Raw genomic sequence first — 23,631 nt, forward strand, 5'->3', positions numbered from 1 at the left:
TTTGCATTCTTCTAAGAGAAGGAGTCAACATCCCAGGGAAATAAAGATTTCAACAGAATACAAAGCAGTGAAAAGCTATGGAAAAGATGGTTGAGGGTGTGTGGAAGTTTCAAGTATACTCACACACACACCGTTAGTTAGCCACTACTTGGAAAAGGGACTATCTGTGTATGATTGAACTGCCGTGCAGTTGGTCTGAAAGCGTCTGACTGTCTCTTCTCTGTGATAATATGTGGAGCTATGAAGGGAGCTGGTGAACAGATGGGTGAAGATAGAGTTTGTTTATCCAGGCTTGCCCTGAGACCCTCCAGCCATGCGCACACACTCACACCCCCCCCCCCCCCCCCCCGCTCTGCATTAAGACATGAACATAGACAACTCACTAGAGCTTGTTTTACCAAACCTAACTTCAAGTGCAATCAGTTACATGGGGTTATTTTGTCTTTAAAAAAAATGTTTTTAAGGTCACAAAACATGTTCGTTTTTTGAACCCGCCTGACTTCTCTTAAGAGACCCGAAACACGCATACATCTTTCTTTTTTGGCAGCTTGTCGTCAAAAACTGAACAAAACCAGAGAACAAGCTTAACGGAACCACTTGCGATGGGGATATTAAGCTAATTCGCCTTAGTTTGTTTCAAAGTACCCGTTTCTTTGACAAAAGTGCCTTTCTCAGTAACAAAGTGCATTCAGAACCTGCTTCTTTCCCATTAAGGTGCAAAGGACTGATACTCAGGACACAGCATTGCAGCAATGGCAGGGGAATTCAATCTACAGTCACCGGCACGGCACACTCTCCTTTGCCCCAAAACCAGTGTACAAGTATGGTTAAAAACACAGAGTTGACTAGCCAAGCGACTCAAAACACAAAGACAAACATGTTCAGATCTATGTGAACCAGTGGCCGTTTCCAAACACACGTCATAAGTCTGTGGAGCAACACCTCAAGATCTCTGGTGGCTGCACTCATGTTTTTTACCCACTATAAAGGCTGCCTGGCTTTTAGTGCACTGGCAGTTTGGGGAGCATGTTTCAACGTGTCCACAACTGGAGGAGCTGCTGACACTCCCAGCCCAAGTCTAGTGAGTGAGTCAAAGAAGACCCTGGCTGCCACACACCAACACCTAGCAGCAGTCCGGTCAGCCACCGACCAGACCTCCTCTACCCAGGGCTCTATAATACCCTGCACTCCACAGGCTGGTTTTGGGGCATTGGAGAACTAAAGTGAGAGAGATAAAACGTCTGATTTGAACCCGTTCTGCCTGGAAAAGTGGCTGTGCCGGGGAGATTATATTTTGGAATGCAACAGACATTGTGAAATCCCCCTCCCCTCAACCTGCCTCACCCTGCAGCTGTGTGCTTATTTGGCCTCCCAACTTGGACAGGTATTTATTGCTCTCTTCATCACACAGGTTGCCTCATGGTTTTGTGGTCCCTAGGGCAAAAAAGATTGGAATAAGCACTAATACACACCTTTTCTCAACAACCTCCTTTAAATATACCTCTCTCTGTTGGATATCTTTAGTGAAGCTGTGCAAACGTATATATCTCGGTCTATCCCTGCTTTTCGCCGTACAACCTGCTGTTGGTTAGAGGGCAGATCCTGTCAGAACTGCACAAAGTTAACCACATAGTATCGCTTCTACCTTCAGGCAGGAACTCTATATACATCTCAATCAAGTGTTAAGTTTAGGACAAATGGGTTTCTAAATTCAATATATTCTAACATTCATATAGATTCTTTTCTCTTTTACCCACAAGCTTCACTCTGTGAGAAATCTGACGTCAAGCCGAAGGAAACCCCGATTGGTAAGCTAATATACCTCAGCATTAAATCATCACCACGCATGTATACAAATGTAAAGTGTCAAGTACCCAAAGCAGTCACTCAAAAAGGGACAAACAACAATAAAGACAAATCAAAAATAAAATAGAAATGAAATGTCAGGGTTGTGAGGGCTAAGAGTCAACGACGTGGTCAAGCCGAACGGCACCATGGTAGTGCTTCAGAAACACACCCCTCCTCCCCTCGCGTTCCCTACCCCTGCAATGGAAGAGCCCCCCAAACGTGGATTCGACTCGACATTTAAAAAAGATGATCCATAGATTAAAATATATTTTATCGAGTAAGTAACACTTAAATCAAACCCTTGTCTGATTCTTTCTGAAGCCTTTAGAAAAAAGGATGCTGCATCAGAGGTGTGGGTAAGTTAATCTTGCATATATTGCCATATTCTGACAATACTGTTTTTATGGTAACTGTACATTTTAGAACTGCAAAAGAATAGAAAAAGATTGGTTGCTTTCCATCTGAATATGAGAGATTACACTCAGTTCACCCCTGCAGCAGCCGGTAGGTGTGGGACACCTCATCGTTTGGCTCTGAACTCAAAACCTATTTTAACTGCATAGTTTGCTCAGGGTTTTCTGTTGTTTTGTTATGCATATAAAGCATTTTTGCCAAATGTATAAAAACCCAGATCAGACAGAAATGACCCAGAAAGGAGACATCATGGGTGTGTGATTTGAAGCGTTCCTTGCTCTTTAACAGAACACTGACTCATGTTTGTCTGTTGTGTCTACTGTTTCCTAAAGCAAAGGGATAAAATAAACTGAATATTAGATTTGCGACACCCTGATTTGGTTTAGAGAGAAATAGTTAGTTGTGGTTTTTTTTTTTTTTTTTTTTTCTCCTCTTGTTGTTTCGGCAGCGGCCCCTTCAGGGGCCAAGTATGACTATGGCGTCCAGCGTCCCTCCCTGTCTCCCTGCCTCAGTGCCCCGGCTCCTCTGGGCTCTCCTGGGGTTGGGGACTGTGTGCATGGACCCTGGAGGCCCCCTCTGCCGAGGCTGCCTCCATGCGCCGTCTCTCCCTGCCACTGCGAGGGCCGGGGCCCACCAGCCCCATGGAGGCCTCCAGGAGCCCGGGGTCCCGTACCCGAGGCTTGCGGCCCCGGCGGGAGGGGATACCGTTGCAGCCGTCCTTCTTGAGATGGCGGTGCAGGTGGTCTGAACGCACAAAAGTCTTAAAGCAGCTGGAGCACTGGTAGGGCCGCAGGCCTGTGTGCACGCGCATGTGGTTCTTCAGGTCGTAGTTGTGGGCAAACGCAGCACCACACTGCGTACACAGGTAAGGCTTCTCTCCCGTATGCTTACGCATGTGAACCTTGAGCTTGTCCTGCCTGCGGAGGAAGAACACAGAGGCTCAGTCCAAGACAACAGAGAATTGATTAGTACAGTAGGAACTCTGATAGCAACAAAGGTAGTTAAAGTACTAAGCAAACTACTACTATTAACCAAACAATAAGAATCACAATCTTATACACATTTTCATAGCCATTTCTGTCTATTATATTTCAGAAAAACAACCATTTCAACCATGTCTGTGTTGACATTGATAAAAAAGTATAAAATGTTCCAAAACGTAGCTATTTATCTTTGCAATATATGACACAGTACACATTGTTATATTGAGGAACGTGTGATCCTAAAGTAAGGTGTTTGCCTTGGGCAGGGTTCCCCAACTGGCGGCCCGCGGGTCATTTTATTTCTTTATTTCTGAGTCCATTTAAAAAAAAAAAACTTTGTTTATCGTTGGACATAAAAGACTAAAAACACCAGCAAATCAGCTCCAAATGATTTTCATTTTTGGAAATCTGTTCCAAAGTATTCCAAAGAGAATCTATGTGATCGTATACAAATGTAAGCAAGGTTTGAAATTATTATGTTTTAGTCAAATATTATATCTGTTTGGGCTTCTTGCGGTCAATTTGCAGTCTACAAATGACTTGCCATTATGTTCCGGCCCCCTGACCCTCCGCTCAATAACAAATTGGCCCGTGGCTGAATCTAGTTGATGGTCCCTGGCCTTTGGAGGTAGTTTGTCTCCCTGTGTCTATCTCCTTCACTATAACAGCTGATGGACCACTCCCAGGTATTTATTTTTTACTGCACTAGGGATATTATCGCTTGGATAACCTTACCTACTATTATGCATTGGGCACCCGAGTGGTACAAGGCACTGCATTTCAGTGCTAGAGGCGCCACTACAGACCCTGGTTCGATCCCGGGCTGTATCGCAACCGGCCGTGATCGCGAGTCCCATAGGGACTCCCATAGGGGAGGGTTTGGCCGGGGTAGGCCGTCATTGTAAAATAAGAATTTGTTCTTAACTGAATTTCCTTGTTAAATAAAGGTTAAATAAAAATTGTGATTATTGTTTCTTTTTCATTCTTTATGCAGAGTGCACTGCACAGAACACTGGAATAATTATCACTGTGAAATATGACTGAATTAATGTAATGCTTGTCTGTGTCAATTAATCCCCTAAGGGGTGGGTTGCCAAATGGCGAGATTGACACAGATTTTTGTATTTATTCATTCAGTCATTCATTCCAGGTTGTTTACTCTGCCATGGCAGCCAGGTCATCTGAGGATAGACCATAAACTTCACATCTTTATCTACACCATTTCTCAATGCACACGTAGAGACCCGGCCCAGAGCTCAACGTTCAGTGTGGCTAGGTTCAGGGGAAATCTATTTCTGGAGCAGATACCTTCACACACTAATACCTGGAAAGTGGAAATCCAATAAATAAAAAATGCTGGTGAACGAAGCACGTATAGGCAGATGCACTCACTGACCCTAAACTACACACCACACAGGCCACCCACCCACCCCACCTCAACACACACAGTGACACAAAGTAGCACAATGACAGAGGTGGATTATTTAAAGGGCAGGAGGAGTGATTTATTAGTGCGAGAGCAGCACACTCTTAACCCTGATCAAACAGGATTAAGATTACAATACCACCTTCCCTTCTCAGTGCACTGCCGACCGGCTGAATTTAGACGCCACATTTAGATCAGGCCCGCCCACCCGCCCGCCTGCGCAAAGGGTCCTGGATATATCCAGTGTGCATCTATTTCCAATGCAAGTCCCTTGATTAATTAATTAAGGGGATGGTTTCAAGGAAAAGATGGTGCTCTTAAATACGGGAAAACTACCCTAAACCCCTCCCCTCTATCTCTGAAGACCATCCAGTTTGATTTCTATTTGCCATATATTTTTAACTGTGCTGTTTCACAAAAGGATGGGAATAAAAACAAAAAATAACTATTGAAAAAAAGATATAGTATGTATAAACTGGAAGTAGAAACCTACTTCCTTGTTGTTAAGTAGTTACCTCAAATTAGGGCAGGGGTGAAAGGGTTAGAGGAAAATAGAGGAACATATATTTACAAAAAAATGTATATACAGTTGAGGTCGGAAGTTTACATACACTTAGGTTGGAGTCATTCAAAATCGTTTTTCAACCAAACCACAAATTTCTTGTTAACAAACTAGTTTTGGCAAGTCGGTTAGGACATCTACTTTGCGCATGACAGAAGTCATTTCTCCAACAATTATTTACAGACATATAATTCACTGTATCACAATTCCAGTGGGTCAGAGGTTTACATACACTAAGTTGACTGTGCCTTTAAACAGCTTGGAAAATTCCAGAAAATTATGTCATGGCTTTAGAAGCGTCTGATAGGCTAATTGACATCATTTGAGTCAATTGGAGGTGTACCTGTGGATGGATTTTAAGGCCTACCTTCAAACTCAGTGCCTATTTGCTTGACATCATGGCAAAATCAAAATAAATCAGTCTGGTTCATCCTTGGGAGAAATTTCCAAACGCATGAAGGTACCACGTTCATCTGTACAAACAATAGTACGCAAGTATAAACACCATGGGACCACGAAGCCGTCATACCGCTCAGGAAGGAGACACCTTCTGTCTCCTAGATATGAACATACTTTGGTGCGAAAAGTGCAAATCAATCCCAGAACAACAGCAAAGGACCTTGTGAAGATACTGGAGGAAACAGGTAAACATATCTATATCCACAGTAAAACGAGTCCTATATCGACATAACCTGAAAGGCCGCTCAGCAAGGAAGAAGCCACTGCTCCAAAACCGCCATAAAAAAAAGCCAGACTATGGTTTGCAACTGCACATGAGGACAAAGATCGTACTTTTAGGAGAAATGTCCTCTGGTCTGATGAAAAAATAAATTAAACTGTCTGGCCATAATGACCATTGTTATGTTTGGAGGGAAAAAGGGGGAGGCTTGCAAGCCGAAGAACACCATACCAACCATGAAGCACGGGGGTGGCAGCATCATGTTGTGGGGGTGCTTTGCTGCAGAAGAGACTGGTGCACTTAACAAAATAGATGGGATCATGAGGGGAAAAAATTATGTGGATATATTGAAGCAACATCTCAAGACATCAGTCAGGAAGTTAAAGCTTGGTCGCAAATGGGTCTTCCAAATGGACAATAACCCCAAGCATACTTCCAAAGATGTGGCAAGATGGCTTAAGGAAAACAAAGTCAAGGTATTGGAGTGGCCATCACAAAGCCCTGACCTCAATCCCATAGAAAATGTGTGGGAAGAACTGAAAAAGCGTGTGCGAGCAAGGAGGCCTACAAACCTGACTCAGTTACACCAGCTCTGTCAGGAGGAATAGGCCAAAATTCACCCAACTTATTGTGGGAAGCTTGTGGAAGGCTACCCAAAACGTTTGACCCAAGTTAAACAATTGAAAGGCAATGCTACCAAATACTAATTGAGTCTATGTAAACTTCTGACCCACTGGGAATGTGATGAAAGAAATAAAAGCTGAAATAAATCATTCTCTCTACTATTATTCTGACATTTCACATTCTTAAAATAAAGTGGTAATCCTAACTGACCTAAGACAGGCAATTTTTACTAGGATTGAATGTCAAGAATTGTATTTGTATTTGGCTAAGGTGTATGTAAACTTCCGACTTCAACTGTACATACAGTACCAGTCAAAAGTTTGGACACACCTACTCATTCCAGGGTTTAATTTATTTGTACTATTTTCTACATTGTAAAATAATAGTGAAGACATCAAAACTATGAAATAACATATGGAATCATGTAGTAACCAAAAAAGTGTTAAATCAAAATATATTTTACGTTCTTCAAAGTAGCCACCCTTTGCCTTGATGACAGGTTTGCACACTCTTGGCATTCTTTCAACCAGCTTCACCTGGAATGCTTTTCCAACCGTCTTGAAGGAGTTCCCACATATGCTGAGCACTTGTTGGCTGCTTTTCCTTCACTCTGCGGTCCAACTCATCCCAAACCATCTCAATTGGGTTGAGGTCGGGTGATTTTTGAGGCAAAGTCATCTGATGCAGCACTCCATCACTCTCCTTCTTGGTCAAATAGCCCTTACACAGCCTGGAGGTGTGTTTTGGGTCATTGTCCTGTTGAAAAACAAATGATAGTCCCACTAAGCACAAACCAGATGGGATGGTGTATTGCTGCTGAATGCTGTGGTAGCCATGCTGGTTAAGTGTGCATTGAATTCTAAATGAATCACAGACAGTGTTAACAGCAAAGCACCCCCACACCATCACACCTCCTCCTCCATGCTTCATGGTGGGAACCACACATGCGGTGATCATCCTTTCACCTACTCTACGTCTCACAAAGACATGGTGGTTGGAACCAAAAATATCAAATTTGGAAATCTGACCAAAGGAAAAATTTCCACAGGTCTAATGTCTATTTCTCGTGTTTGTTGGCCCAAGCAAGTCTCTTATTATTATTGGTGTCCTTTAGTAGTGGTTTCTTTGCCGCAATTCGACCATGAAGGCTTGATTCATGCAGTCTCCTCTGAACACTTGATGTTGAGATGTGTCAGTTACTTGAACTCTGAAGCATTTATTTGGGCTGCAATTTCTGAGGCTGGTAACTCTAATGAACTTATCCTCTGCAGCAGGGGTAACTCTGGGACTTCCTTTCCTGTGGCAGTCCTCATGAGCCAGTTTCATCACAGCACTTGAGGGATTTTGCGACTGCACTAGAAGAAACTTTCAAATTTCTTGAAATGTTCCGTATTGACTGACCGTGTCTTAAAGTAATTATGGACTGTCATCTGTCTGATTATTTGAGCTGTTCTTGCCATAATATTGACTTCGTCTTTTACCAAATAAGGCTATCTTCTGTATACCACACCTGCCTTGTCAAAACACAACTGATTGGCTCAAACGCATTAACAAGGAAAGAAATTCCACAAATTAACTTAAGGCACACCTTTTAATTGAAATGCATTCCAGGTGACTACCTCATGAAGCTGGTTGAGAGAATGCCAAGCGTGTGCAAAGCTGTCAAGGCAAAGGGTGGTTACTATGAAGAATCTCAAATAGAAAATATATTTAGATTTGTTTAACACTTTTTTGGTTACTACATGATTCCATATGTGTTATTTCATATGTTTGGTGTCTTCACTATTATTCTACAATGCAGAAAACAGTACAGATAAATGAGTAGGTATGTCAATTTTGGACTGGTACTGTATATATTTACCCAAAAATATATGGGGGACTGGAAATGATGCAGACAGTTACATGGATGGAAGCTACAATCCATTTGCAATATTAAAGCTGATCTACCCCCTACATTTTTTTTTATAATTATCATACGGGGAAACCAGTAACACAGCACTCTGGTCTAGTAGTCCACACTGGCCTGTAGCTAGCTGGGCTGTCTGAGCAGGGGCAGATTTCATTAACTGGCTAGGGACTGGGAGAGAGAGAAGGCCGGTCGGTTCTGCCGTAGGCAATAATCAACAAACTCAGGGATCAGTAAGTTCAAAACAAATTACGGCATTGGCACAGATAGGGCACCACTCTGCTTTTAACCCCACTGCCTGTATCAGAACAGAACATTTTATAGCAGCCTCCTCCTAGATAGCCTGTTATACCATCCCCTGTTAACATTCCAGGACTTTGCCATGAGCCCCGTCTCTATAAAACACATCTTTATGACACTCTGTCCCCATTCACTAGATGAAATATGAAACATGTTCATCTCTGACTAAAGTTTTCCAGAAAGGTCTTGACAAAATGATCCATATTTTTTACATGGGGCAGGGGAGGGACATCTAGGAGATAATTTGTTTCCTATGCTATCAACAACGTTTCTCACTTTGTTTTCAGGATAGTGAATTAATTAATTGACATATAGCAAACATTTGGCTAACGTAGCTATTGCTAAGCAGGAGTGTCCTTGGCTGTGGGACAACAGTGGTCTTGTTTTTCCTCCAGCCCTCTTCCTGACCATGAGTAGGTGTGACAAGGGTGGTCAGTGCATTAATTGTGGTATACCTGGTGAAGCGCACTTTGCAGATGGCACACTCGTAGGGCTTCTCTCCCGTGTGCGTGCGGATGTGGCGGGGTAGCTTGCCTGCACCCTGGATGACCTTGGAGCAGATGGGGCACTTCTGGAAGGCCTTGGAGCGCATCTTCCTCTCCCCTCCGCCCCCTCCTCTCTCTTCTCCTCCTCTTCCTCCCCTCCCTCCTCCCCCTCTATCTTGGCTGGAGCCTCCCCGTGTCGCCCAGAGGGGCAGCAGTCCCTGTGAGACGGCGGCGTCCTCATGCTGCGTGCTGTTAAAGTAATTCAAGTAAAACTCCACGTCCGGGTCCTCCCCCTCCCCTGGGTCCTCCCCGGCCGCGGCCCGCTCCTTCTGCCTCTCGATGGAGTCCATCATCTGCTGCAGGAGGGCGCTGGCCGAGCCTCTCTCCCCATCCCGCATGCCATCTTCCTCCTCTTCCTCCTCCGGCTCCAGTTTGGGCTCCGTGGGGAGGTAGAAGTGGCCGTTCTGGGCTGGGGCGTAGAAAGAGGCCCCTGGCCCCCCTCCGTTCCCCCTGGCCCAGGTCAGCATGTCCCTGTGATTCTCAGAGTGCTCCACCTTCACTTCGTCCTCCTCGTCCTCCTCCTCATCCTCATCATCTGGGTCCTGTGTGGGGGCCTGGGCAAGGTCCAGGGGAGAGCAGTACTCGCTGGGGCCCCCGGGGGCCCCGTTGCTGTGGGCCCCATTGCCATGGTTAAAGTGCAGGTGTGTGGGCATGTCCCTGAGCTCTGGCGTGCTGCAGCTGCTGCTCCAGTGGGCCCCTCTCTGGAAATATTCTAGATACTCCCGGGCCCGCAGTCGATTCCCCTGCTGCCCCCATCCTCCTCCACCCTTCCCTCCCTCCCCCTCATCATCATCATCCTCCTCTTCCTCTCCTCGCTCACTGCCCGCCTACGAAAAAACAAAAACAGGATTTCATAACTCAGACACACACAATCCTACTCAGACACACACAAAACAGAAAGACACATGAATATGACCACACTACTTCTACATTTTGAAGCGTAGTATTTAACTGCAATATGCTTTGTCTGTATAATGCAGCTTGTGAAAGAGCACGCTGTCCTGAGACTCAGAGACTGGTGTTGGCCCAGCATGGGTAAGTGTTAAAAGTTCAGTGTTATTGTGACCCCAGGGTGTGGATATGTGTTTGGCAGTGTGAGAGTGAGAGGGAGAGATTAATGAAGAGCATGATGTAAGCGTGCTGACTATGTGATGGCCAAAGACTGATGATGGAGTGTTTGTTTGGTAGAGTGACGCGATGACAGAGGTTGTGTGGTACGTGGTCTGTGGCGGCGCAGTTGGATGAAAATCAATGGCATTTTCAACACAATAGTTATAACTCAAAACAAGAGAGGTTTGACTGATTTCCACATAGGCCATACTGAATACATGTATTTTAACTGTAAGTCTTTGGATAAAATCGTTTGCTAAGTGACTATATTTCGATGCAGATCTACCCGCAGGGAGACATACTAGTAAAGGCCATGTGATGGGACGTAATGATAGGACAGAGACTGTTGACGGAATGTTAAGATAGTGTTGTCATGATGACCAGCCTACCGGCGGGGAGAGCACTTTGGTGTCCAGCAGGTGAGTGCAGACTTCCTGGACGGGCGGGATCTCCAGCAGGCGGGCGGCAGCCAGGATGTCTCCCACGGAGCTGTGACTGACTGTTAGCGTGGCTGTATAGGCAAAGTCCAGCAGGGCGCCCAGGGCCTCGGCCGCCACAAAGTCTATGGTGTAGACGTTCTGCTGGCTGGCGGTTGGGCCCGAGGTGAACAACTTGTGGAAGTAGGAGCTGCAGGAGGCCAGGACCGAACGGTGGGCAGTGAACTCCCTCTCCTGGGTGATCAGGAGCACATCGCACAGCAGGCCGCTGAGGCGCTGCTTGTTCAGACTGCCCAGGATGTCTGCGCTGTGCTCGGGGAAGGGGATGCCCACTGGACCTTCCTCCGCCGCCTCCCCTCCCCCCCCACCCCTGAGCCGCCGCCCACCCCTCCCACCGGCTCCCGACGACATCTTCCACCAGCCTGCCGCCGAGCCGCCAATCACAGCCGCCGCCCGCGTGTCCGTCCTGCCGTCTGTCCGTCTGCCTGTCTGAGGGAGGAAGAGAAGGAGAGGATCAGTTCTCCTTGGGATTGGGTAGGCACAGTATTACAGTAGCAATGCTAAGTGCCTCAGGGTAAGGGCTGGGGGTTATTTTGAAATTACAGTAATTTCAATGTGCTCCGACAGGCGACAATGTGCTCCGACTGGAGACAACACATGAAAATAATATTGTCAAGAGTTGCATGTGGGCAATTTCACAGTAACAGAATTAGTCTGACTCCAATTTTATACTTTAAAAAGTTAAACAAACTGTAAAACTCTATGCGCAAGGACTACTTTGAACAATGTACATAGAACATTTCACAAAAACATATTTACTGGAAGAATTGAACCTTTACAAAACGTTCCGTTTCTATTGGATAAATTCTTGTAGGTTCCTCCCCGTTTCGTTTGCTTCCATTTAAGAAATATTTTGCAACAGAATCGGCATTATGACTACACCCCTGATCACCCTCATACACAGTTGACTTTCATAGAGCCACATGATCACTTTGCTTGCTGTAAAATTCCTTCTAGCATCTACGCACTCTTTTCCTCTGACCATTTCACTCCGCTTGTGTACTCTACTTTTCTGTACTGTTCTCTGTATTGGTTGGTTCAGATTTGGTCTGGCCAGAGCGGACCGACCAAATTTCAACTACTTTTCAACGTCCATGGACTTCCGGGATCGGTCGGTGCTCAGTGGTTGAGGATGCTTGTTACGGAAAATGGAAAGAGGGTAGGTGGTAGCTGTAATGGTAGCTGTCAGTAAGAGCTGGGAGAGGTGACATTAACTGGAGAGAGAAGAGGCAGAGAGAGGTTGTCCAGACTGTTTTCACAGTCTGGCTTTGACCACCAGACGACAGTAAGAAAACAGTTATGAGCTGAACATAACAGTATGCCAGTGGAAGGGAGGACAGTAGCAGGTGGTTTTTTGGCAACTATGATTTCCCATTGTAGCCAATTCAATTGCAGTAATTCCGTTACTGATTTATTATTAGTAAAAAAACAATTGGTAGGTCTACCTTTCCTTGTTACTTCTGTGAACTTTCATTGTCCTCCCTCATGAGGGAGAGAAATGACAAAATATCTTAAAGAAATGTAGGTTTGTGGTAACGGAATTACAAGACTCAAGGCAATGTTTTTTAAGGTAAATGATTTCTCCAAAATGAAATATACAGTAAGTGTTGATATTCGTTGGCAGGGGTCTTTTCGTCAACATTGTGTTTTAATGTAGAGTTGAAGTCGGAAGTTTACATACACTTTAGTTTTTCAAACACTACACACATTTTTTGTTAACAAACTATAGTTTTGGCAAGTCAGTTAGGACATCTACTTTGTGCATGACACAAGTAATTTCTCCAACAATTGTTTACAGATTATTTCACTGTATCACAATTCCAGTGGGTCAGAAGTTTACATACACTAAATTGACTGTGCCTTTAAACAGCTTGGAAAATTCCAGAAAATATGTCATGGCTTTAGAAGCTTCTGATAGGCTAATTGAAATAATTTGATTCAATTGGAGGTGTACCTGTGGATGTATTTCAAGGCCTACCTCCAAATGCAGTGCCTCTTTGCTTGACATCGTGGGAAAATCAAAAGAAGTCAGACAAAAATTGTTGACCTCCACAAATCTGGTTCATCCTTGGGAGCAATTTCCAAACGCCTGAAGGTACCACGTTCATCTGTACAAACAATAGTACACAAGTATAAACACCATGGGACCACGCAGCCGTCATACCGCTCAGGAAGGAGACACTTTCTGTCTCCTAGATATGAACGTACTTTGATGCGAAAAGCACAAATCAATCCCAGAACAACAGCAAAGGACCTTGTCTTCACAAGGAAACAGGTACAAAAGTATCTATATCCACAGTAAAACAAGTCCTATATCGACATAACCGGAAAGGTCACTCAGCAAGGAAGAAGACACTGCTCCAAAACTGCCATAAAAAAGCCAGACTACAGTTTGCAACTGCACATGGGGACAAATATTGTACTTTTAGGAGAAATGACAAAAAATAACTGTTTGGCCATAATGACCATCGCTATGTTTGGAGGAAAAAGGGGGATGCTTGCAAGCCGAAGAACACCATCCCAACCGTGAAGCACGGGGGTGGCAGCATCATGTTGTGGGGGTGCTTTGCTGCAGGAGGGACTGGTGCACTTCACGGAATAGATGGCATCATTGAGGAAGGAAAATTGTGGATATATTGAAGCAACATCTCAAGACATCAGTCAGGAAGTTAAAGCTTGGTCGCAAATTGGTCTTCCAAATGGACAATGACACCAAGCATACTTCCAAAGTTGTGGCAAAATGGCTTAAGGACAACAAAGTCAAGGTATTGGAGTGGCCATCACAAAGCCCTGACCTCAATCCCATAGAAAATGTGTGGGCAGAACTGAAAAAGCGTGTGCGAGCAAGGAGGCCTACAAACCTGACTCAGTTACACCAGCTCTGTCAGGAGGAATGGGCCAAAATTCACCCAACTTATTGTGGGAGGCTTGTGGAAGGCTACCTGAAACATTTGACCGAAGTTAAACAATTTAAAGGCAATGCTACCAAATACTAATTAAGTGTAAGTAAACTTCTGACCAACTGGGAATGTGATGAAAGAAATAAAAGCTGAAATAAATAATTCTCTACTATTATTCTGACATTTCACATTCTTAAAATAAAGTGGTGATCCTAACTGACCTAAGACAATTTTTACCAGGATTAAATGTCAGGAATTGTGAAAAACTGAGTTTAAATGTATTTGGCTAAGGTGTATGTAAACTTCCAACTTCAACTATGCCTTAATTTCTCAAAAATATACTCAGCTCTAATAAACTTCCCGTCAGTGCTCATCGGTCCTTATAGATGGAAATACCCAAGTGTTGAAATGTTGCTCACTAATATCACAATAAAGTGGCTTGTCATTGCAAGTAATGGACCGTTTGACTCTGCTCACCAGCTCTATGGGCTGGTTACTGTTTTATTTATTTATTCATTTTTATTTTACCGTTATTTTACCAGGTAAGTTGACTGAGAACACGTTCTCATTTGCAGCAACGACCTGGGGAATAGTTACAGGGGAGAGGGGGATGAATGAGCCAATTGTAAACTGGGGATTATTAGGTGACCATGATGGTTTGAGGGCCAGATTGGAAATTTAGCCAGGACACCGGGGTTAACACCCCTACTCTTACGATAAGTGCCATGGGATCTTTAATGACCTCAGAGAGTCAGGACACCCGTTTAACGTCCCATCCGAAAGACGGCACCCTACACAGGGCAGTGTCCCCAATCACTCCTACTGGCCCTCCAACACCACTTCCAGCAGCATCTGGTCTCCCATCCAGGGACTGACCAGGACCAACCCTGCTTAGCTTCAGAAGCAAGCCAGTAGTGGTATGCAGGGTGGTATGCTGCTGCCAAAGTTCTTCACAGTATGACACACTGTTTTTTATGAACTCAATCCGGCTTTCAACTTACTCTTGAAAGTTGTAATAGTAGAATGCCATTTCAAAGTTGGGTATAATCAGCTTACCTCATGTCTGTCACTTTATACCTTAAACACCAGGCCCCAAAGTCCACTAAAGAGCCTGGAGGTGAGACATGTTGAAACATCAACGTACAACACTACAGTTACCATGATTTCACTGACGAACAGCTATTGGCAGACTTAATGTATTTACAGACCAATCTAATAGAAAAAAACAGTATAGCTATGGCATACATCCTTCAGTGTTGAATTAGCTGTATCTGGAATGCTGGATATATTGGCCCACTGCTGAACCTATTACCATGAGAGAGAGTGGGGCAGTTTAAGGGAGAGCAGGGAGGATCAGTGTATGCTGGGAGGAGGAGCAGAGGCGGGACTGTGCAGCAGCGTGTGCATCGCTCTGTCAGTTAGGGTAGGGGGAGGCTGCCGGTTACAGACCCCGTGGAAAACCCCCACTGGAGGACGACACGCACAAGCTGCAAGGGATCGCTATTAAAAAGGGAGGTTGTCAATCCAGTCTGAGCCGGTTACCCCACCCTGTATACTGTGTGCCAAGTTTCAGGAAAGGCTGTCCCCTCGCTCACGTGTGCAGGGGGGATTAAAATTATAGACTGCAGCTTGCCTGCGTGGGGGAGGCGGGGGGCTCAGCAACGCAAGCCCTCCCTGATTTGTCCATTTACACACACACACAAAAGCCAGCCCCTCCATTCTCCATCTGCCAGGGAGACCCAGCAGGGGGTGAGGCCAGGGGGGATTATTCTCTATAAGAGCAATGCATTTAAATGACATTCCTTCAGATCAAGCCTCTTGGTATGTACACTAGACCTGCTCAACCTGGCTGCCTCTCCTCTCCCCTGCTTGGCTCTTTCCCACACCTCCTCACAAAGCTCCACCTCTCTCCACACCTAGATCTCTGGCACTGTGTCAGCACTAACCACAGGTCATACTTAGGTAATTGCCTTCTGAGAAGTCAACTCTGGGTAGTGCTACGAACATAACTGCCCTTACTCTGCTATTAACTCCACTCCAACACGGTTGACAAAGGTTCAAATCCTTAAAACAGACCTGTCAGTCATGTCAACTCATGTGTGACATACATGCAGTGGCCAGTTTATTAGGTACACCACCATGTTTAAGAAAATGGTTTGCTCCTACAGTGAGTCACGTGGCCATGGCTTGCAATATTAAGCAGGCAGAAATGTGGGGAGGAATTCAGTTACTGTTCGATTGAATGTTAGAATGGGCAAAACGAGTGACCTAAGCAACTGAGCGTGGTATGATCGTCGGTGCCAGGCATGTCGGATCCAGTGTCTCAGAAATGTCCGGCCTCCTGGGCTTTTCACACACAACAGTGTCTAAGGTTTTCAGAGAATGGTGTGACAAAAAACATCCAGTCAGCAGCAGTCCTGTGGGCGAAAACAGCTCCTTGATGAGAGAGGTCGAAGGAGACAAGCAAGAATAGCGGAAGCTAAAAGGTGGGCCACAAACAGGCAAATAACGGAGCAGTACAACAGTAGTGTGCAGAACAGCATGTTGGAACGCACAACTCGTCGGCCCTTGTTATGGATGGGCTATTGCAGACCACACAAGGTTCCACTCCTTTCAGCTAAAAACAAGAAGTGGCTCCAGTGGGCACAACATCACCCACACTGGACAATTGAGGAGTGGAAAAACCATTGCCTGGTCCGACGAATCCCAGATCCTGTTGCGTCATGCTGATAGTAGTCAGGATTTGGCGTAACAGCAAGTCCATGGCCCCATCCTGCCTGGTGTCAATGGTACAGGCTGGTGCCGGTGGTGTAATGGTGTGGGGAATGTTTTCCTGGCACATGTTCGATTCCTTGATACCAATTGAGCAAAGGTTCAGTGTCCCAAAGAATTCAGTCTGTTCTGGAGGCAAAGAGGGGTGTGACCCGGTACTAGATGGGTGAACCTAATAAACTGGCCATTGAGTGTATAAACCCTTTTCTAAGTATGGAAAACCGGTCCATCTGTCTCGTGGTAATCTTAAAACAACAAGCTTGCAGCCTTGCACATGCAAATAATACTGTCCCACTTGGTCCCATTCAGAGTAGTGTGTGTCTTTTATTCATGACACAATGGCCTTTCATTTTGGCTCAAACCCAGTTAGCCTACTCTTTCTCCTTTAACCCTCTACCATTTTGATATGCAACTGACCACACCGCCACTACAACCTCTCCCATTGTCTTCCTGATAAAATTGCCCTGTCTGACATGGGCAAATGTTATTATCCTCCAGCTCTCATCTGAATATGCTGTGGGAGGGGAGTGAGAGAGGGATAGGGAGAGTCAGAGAGGGCAACGACAGGGATAACGGTCACGTCCTTCACAGTGTGGAAATAGATCCTGGGTGAGCCTACAGAGACTCAAGCCGAGTCAACCTGCTCTCACTGATGCTGCTGTTTACTGCACCAGGCTGCTGGGCTGGTCCCTGGTGCAAACCTGCTTACACATTATCCCCGGGACATGTATGCCTGACCCTGGTCACACACAGCTCTGTGGAGGGGAGAGGAGGCTGAAAGGAGTTAACAGCCCAGCATACAGTCCACTGAGGCATCCAGCTGCTCTGTCATGTCCTTTAACACAGGAGCTATAGGGAGAGTAAAGGCCCAGTTCAGGAATAACCCACAAAGATGACCCAAGAAAGAAAGAGGAAAAACTGTGCAAACAAACCTGATCCTGACACCTTCTCATGGCTTGAAACATTCCTTATCACTTATTCATGGCTGAGGGTGAGAGGCTGCAGCAGCACACCATCTCAGTTCCCAGGGCCGCCACCGACCAAGAGCTGCCTGCCTAGTTCACTGGGTCCCACTCCGCACGCACAGAGCGCTGCTTTGCAAGTCAAACCACTACTTACTGCTGCAGATCCCACTCCTCCCCCACCATCACTCAACACTAACCCTTGCGCCAAGTAAACGTTGAGAGCCGATATCAAGATTAGATTTCGGGGATGATCCAACGCAAGACTAGGACAGGGATCATCAACTAGATTCAGCTGTGGGACGATTTTTTCTTGAATGGTTGGTCGGGGCCCGGAACATAATTACAAAATATTTGCAGACTGCAAACTGACCGCAAGAAGCACAAATCGATATATTTGACTAAAACAATAATTTAGAACCTTATGATCATATACAAATTTAAGCATCTCTCTATTCTGTGTGGGAATACTTTGGAACACATTTCCAAAATGTAAAATCACTTTGAGACAATTTCTTGGTGTTTTTACAGTCTTATGTTCAACAATGAAAATTCTCAAAAATATTAATTCTATATTTTTGCTTTTGCTCAGAACACTTGGTGGGCCAAATAAATCCACCGGGCCGCAAGTTGGGGAACCCTGGACCCGAACGTCAACTTTGTTTCAGTTCAATTGGGCTTTTCTTAAAACCTGTGAGAGATAGATGGGCTTCTCCCCTAGTTACAGTAGTTCCCTTCTTATTTAATGACCAATACAGTGAAATGTTATGGTTAAACCGGTAGTTATAAACGTGGTTATAAACTGGATGGTGAGTTTCACTGGAAATATCATCTCAGGTCAACTGAAACCCGTATCAAAGGATCTACAGTCTGTCCTACACATACCATTCAACCTGGAGTACAATGCCTATCAACCTTACCCAGATCAACCTCAGGTGTTCCTTACATGACAAAAATGTATGTCACTTAAACTAAGTTCTTTACTATGATGCTTTAAAAGAGTAGTCAACACCACAATACTTTGTTGCTCTGCTGAAGGGAGTAACATAGAGCCCAGAAAACAAGCATCTTTAGCAGTGCAAGTGTGTGGGGGATAAGTAGCATATCTGTGAATAACCAAACCAGAGTGAAACAACGACAGCAGAAGCCAGGGTCTAACTCCTAGAAGCATAGATTGAGTAATATAGATGGACAACAGAGTTCAAGCAGGCTGTCTCTCCCTGGCTACCTGTCAGGGGATAAGCAGAGCCCCCTGATGATTAGTGACAGGAGTGCATGCAGCCCAGAGAAAGGGAATCACTGGATCGGGTCACAAGGGTTCAAGGTCAAGTCACAGAGGATATTACAGGATAATCGGAAAAGCTATGTGGAGAGGTGGGGGGGGGGGGCTGGACAGTTCCAAGAAGAATGAGATTCTGACTGAGGTTGAGCCTGCCTGGTCTAGTGCTAGTGTGGCTGTGTGAGTCATTACTGCCATGCTTGCTAGGATAGGAAGCTTGATTGGTCGTATTGGGAGCAAGCAGGAAGAGGGTGAGCAACTGATAAAACTGGAGTTGTGGGGCTGGGCTACTCGACTTGAAACACGTCCGACGTCTGCCAAAAATCAGACAATGCCGATGACTGAAAGGTATTGGGTGAGGCAGTCTTAAAAACTCACAACCTTGACATCAGACCACGGAATACTGTAAATTGAATGTGTTTCAAAAGTGTCTCAGACTTGAGAAACCTTAGCCACTGTAAGAAACTAACCCCTCACTGCAGGAAGGGTTTGACACCATTATCTTAAATCTTTATATCATGTTTGTCAATAAAAGTTTAGTGCAAGGGGAAGTGGGAGATTTTTATGATTTAATTTCAAAGGTCTAAGTTCCTTTAAGGGTACCATTACCCCAGAGATCACGAGATAGCTGGTGGAGAGCCACTGTCGGGAATCACTGACTACTGTATGGGTTTACTGTACCATCCCCCTCCTCCTTGCAAAGTAAAGTAAACCAAAGTGAAGGCTCTACTTGGCTTTCCTTGCCTCCCTCCTCCAGCCTGACTTAGCTGGTCCAGAAACAGCCGTGCACATCTGGCAGCAGTGTTACAGAGACACAACTTCTGCTGCTGGAGCTAGACTTTCCTAACGCTGCCATGCTGTCAGTCAGGAAGTAGCGGATCCAAACTCCCACGTGGCACCAGAAACAGAACCCCTAGTAGGCCGTAAGCTACACCCATAGTGCCAAGTCCAGCAGCAGCTCCTCCCCTGAGCCCTGTGCCAATCTGTGAGTGCTACCGTGCATTGTGAGCAGAGGACTTCCTGTGTGTCTGTGACAGGCGTGTAACAGAACCTGCTCTGTTATCAGATGACCATCCCTCCTTCTCCCTCTCGCTAGCTCTCTCAGACATCAGCCCACCACATTGCCCACTTCCCCCTTCAGCTTGCTGAGGAAGCTGAAACACTCACCCACCAGCCCACGTCTAGAGATGATGGGAACTCACCAACCATGAGATTGTCATATGGTACCCTCCCATGATCACAGGAGAGTTTGGCTAACTCTCTTTGATCCCTACGTAGTGCCTTAGGTCAACGTGGGAGTACTCACTCAAACATCTGTTTTTTCTGACAACTATTGTCTAAGGTTGTCTAGAGTCTAATGTATGAAAACAACGACAGCATCCAGCAAAGCCAGAAAAAGGTGTGACATCTTGGAGACAACCCACCACCATGAAAGTAAACCATGTAAGTGAAGTCAGACTCACAACACAACGGCCTAGTCTAACCCAGGGCTGCATCTCAGCCTCTAATTTGATCAGGTTGTGTGAACTGCTTGCTTCATAAACCAGCAGGCCCAGAACAGCCCCTATGACTCCCCAAGACAACAACACAACACACAGAGCCCTGTCTGTCTGTTTGTCAGCTTGGGCCAGGAGCAGTGGGACATTTAACTGCTGACAAGGGGAGTTCACCCTTAATAACGGGGTAGCTTATAGTTTAGCGCACCACCCAAAAGCAACACAACCCCAAAACTAGTCCTTCCAAGGCCTGGCAGTGTAATAGCACGCAACCTGTCTCCTCCTGTCGCTGTGGACCTGCTAGTTTGGGGCATTATGGTGCATAACATACAGGAATATCAAACTGTATTCAACATGCTCACCGCCAAATTGATGGGTGGTGTCTAAGGCCTACCCACAGCCACTGAAGTCCCCTACAATTCCCCTTGAGTCTATTGTGAGTAGCATGGAGTGTCCCAACTTAACCTCTTAGTGGAATTTACTCAGGCTGAAAGTACAGCCTTCTGCAATTGGCACTCAGGAGTGGCACGAGTAACATAATGACATCAACACTGACATTTGACAGAATGAATAATGTTTCAAACTCTGCATCTGAAAGCTAACCAAACACTTCCCTGAGTCTGGGCGTCTGACAATAAAATAGTCCCATCCCTCTCTCGCTGTACCCGCACGCTTCAAACCAGTCCAACAAGTATGTGTTGCCAGGAATACGCATCTGTCAATTAGAAAAATAACTTACGCTCCTTTAACGTCTTTTGACAAACCACCAACGTACGGACAGATACCGTAGACTAAATGATGTTGTGACACAAATCACACAGCGCCATAGGGGCTACTTGAGGCAAGAGGGATGTAGAGAACGACAAAAAGGGTGTGGGCAGCCGTGGAGAAGAACTGAAAGTTAATAAACGAATAAAGGAGTTCCCGAGGGCAGAGGGTAAAGTTTCCAGTTGCTCAAGATTCCATGTGCTATGATTGTGTTATGGCAGCTCGTTTACTACACCTCACTAACGAGGTGAAATTGTCCACAAGAGGTGTCACATTTTCTTCTATCCAGTCACAGTCGAGCATTGGGGGTAAGGATATATAAAGGATCTGCAGTTGGCTCATTTATTCCTAGTTTCATATATTAATAACAATAACTAACATTACACACTAACAACAATTCAGATGATTAGATTAACAACTGTACTAATTTTAAATCAAACCAGTAAGTAAAGGGTTAAAAGGGCACAGTGTGTATAGCCAAAACTTTAAGACAACAGTTTCTCTAAACATGATGTGCTCAACCTGCTCTGAGCAGTGACCCATTTGCCATCTATTTTTTATATGCAAGTGGGTCAGGAACTCTGAACTCTACCAAGCCCCATCTCCCTCGCTCTCTTACACACGCAGGTCCTGGTATTTATTTCCTAAGCTCTCCCCTCTTTCACTCTCCTCAGTGTCAGGAGAGAGTGCAGTTTGAGCTCTTACCAGCTGGGCAGAAGCGTGTCCCTTCCCCAGGCCCTATCTGGCTCTCCTGCCTGCTCTCCTGTCTTCGTGTCTGAGCAGGGCCCTGCCTGGTGCCTCAGTACTGGAGCTTTGCAGACAGGAAACTTCCGAGTGGCCCTAGTCATACAGGCAAGCCCTTGCCTGATCCCAAACAAGCAGACACCTACCACCCCCCTCTATTTTCAGCCCACTGCTCCGCTCTGGCATCTCTTCCCCTTCTGTGATTGGCTTGACAGCTGCTCACTCACCACACCTCCTTGCTGGGATAGGCTGGTAGGTGTTCCCTTTCCTGTATGGCCAAGGGCAAGGCACTCTGGGATGTGGAGTCCTTAAATGCTATTTGACCTGCTTCACAGCCCCTGCTGCGAACTACGAGTCCCAGCTTTCCGTCCCTCACCACCCCCACTTCTCCAAGCCTGTTCCAACGTAAGCACTCAGGGCAGAATTATACACTTCAGTATGTTGCTAGCAGAATGCCAGGTATTAAAAGTACAGACCAGCCATCAAACAGGGTTGTGCTGCACACGAAAAAGGGTCTCGACCAAAACTGTCTAAGCCACAGCCAAACACTGGGGTAGCATTCTGTGACAACCCCTCTGTCTATGTTTTAAACCCACTTCAAGACTCCTGACCTAAATTAAGACATTCTTATTCTGATAAATTCCAAACCAGTAGGAAAGAATGAACAATGCAAGTGGGTCAGGAACTTTTCCCTCCAAGCATGATTTCTTAGTGAATGACACCATCCCAAAAAGTAATTCGCTTGTCATCATACCTTGTCCTATAAAATTAGTTTTGGTTCCTCCTTCCTCTTCTTCAGAACCCACACCCCCCCGAACGCCCCCATCCTCCTCCCCTAAGTTCTTCCACCTGCCCGTAAAGTTAATGCCTCAAACACGGCAAATAAAACAATCATAGCAAGCACAAAAGGTAAAAGCAGGAATCAGAGAAGTAGTTTAGCAGGAATAAAAACAGAACCCATTTCACCCCCCCCCCCCCGCCAAGTATATCTCTGTCCCCTTCCCTCATTCTCCTCTCCTCCTATGCTTGCTCCCTCTTGTCGACAGGCCCTGGGTGGACAGTGGGGGGTATGCGGGGGTGCCTTTAGCTCACCTGCGATGGCCGTGATGGTGCTTGTTGTGGGTTAGCTCAGCCCTCCTCCTCTCTGGAGCTCTCTCTCTCTAACTGTCGTGCTGCTCAAAGCCCCATATGCGCTAACCAAGCAGCAGCAGATCAACTCAATTCCCTTCCTGGTTTCTGGAGGGCAAAGAGGTCCCTCCCTTTCTCTTGCTCTCCCTCCCTCTCTCTTAAAGAAACAGCATTCCCCTCGATGTTTCTCTTCCTCTCCTCTCTGGGGGAGCAAAGTAAAAGAGATATTCACCTGCGATCAAGAGTGGACATTCATCATATCGATCACATAAAAAAATGACAAATGAGTACTTGACTTCATCCTCTTGCTTTTGAAAGTATATGTTGATACAGTTATAAACAGCATTCAGATGAATTGGTTATGATCTGCTTATAGTTGTTACTCTCGTCTTTTCTCTTCTCTCCTACTGTATCTCTCTCTCGTGCCTTGAGATGAGTCGCACCCACCCATCCCATAGCCTGAGGTCCTAGTGTCCCACCCCAAAAACAAGCCTTGGCACATTCCAGGACACAGGGGCTGCCAGCAACCCCCTCGACACCCATACATTCATCTCTCCCCCTTCTCACGTTGTACAGCAACACCTTTACCACATGCCTCACCTCTTCATTCATACCAAGCCCACTTTTACCAATGTTTCTTCAGCGGCGTGTAAGACACCAGTCAAAATCAATCAGCTTTATAACGCTT

At 45.6% G+C, this 23,631-nt stretch overlaps 1 protein-coding gene across 2 annotated transcripts; it reads right to left on the reverse strand.

Annotated features, from left to right (window-relative positions):
• Nucleotides 1-337: 337 nt before the first annotated feature.
• On the reverse strand, nt 338-23,382 carry LOC129810644 (zinc finger and BTB domain-containing protein 7A-like). 2 transcript variants are annotated; one of them, XM_055861372.1, is made up of 4 exons: nt 22,908-23,382; nt 10,787-11,323; nt 9,198-10,114; nt 338-3,179 (listed from the first exon to the last, which is right to left on the reverse strand). In XM_055861372.1, the coding sequence occupies exons 2-4, from the start codon at nt 11,243-11,245 to the stop codon at nt 2,771-2,773; spliced, it is 1,785 nt and encodes a 594-aa protein (XP_055717347.1). In that variant the 5' UTR covers nt 11,246-11,323; nt 22,908-23,382; the 3' UTR covers nt 338-2,770. The 2 variants fall into 2 exon arrangements, with proteins under 2 accessions (XP_055717347.1, XP_055717348.1); XM_055861373.1 differs by lacking the exon at nt 22,908-23,382 and adding an exon at nt 21,777-22,598.
• Between the last annotated feature and the right edge of the window lie 249 nt (nt 23,383-23,631).

Source organism: Salvelinus fontinalis, chromosome 14 (genome assembly GCF_029448725.1).
Source record: "Salvelinus fontinalis isolate EN_2023a chromosome 14, ASM2944872v1, whole genome shotgun sequence".
NCBI classification, from domain to species: Eukaryota; Metazoa; Chordata; class Actinopteri; order Salmoniformes; family Salmonidae; genus Salvelinus; species Salvelinus fontinalis.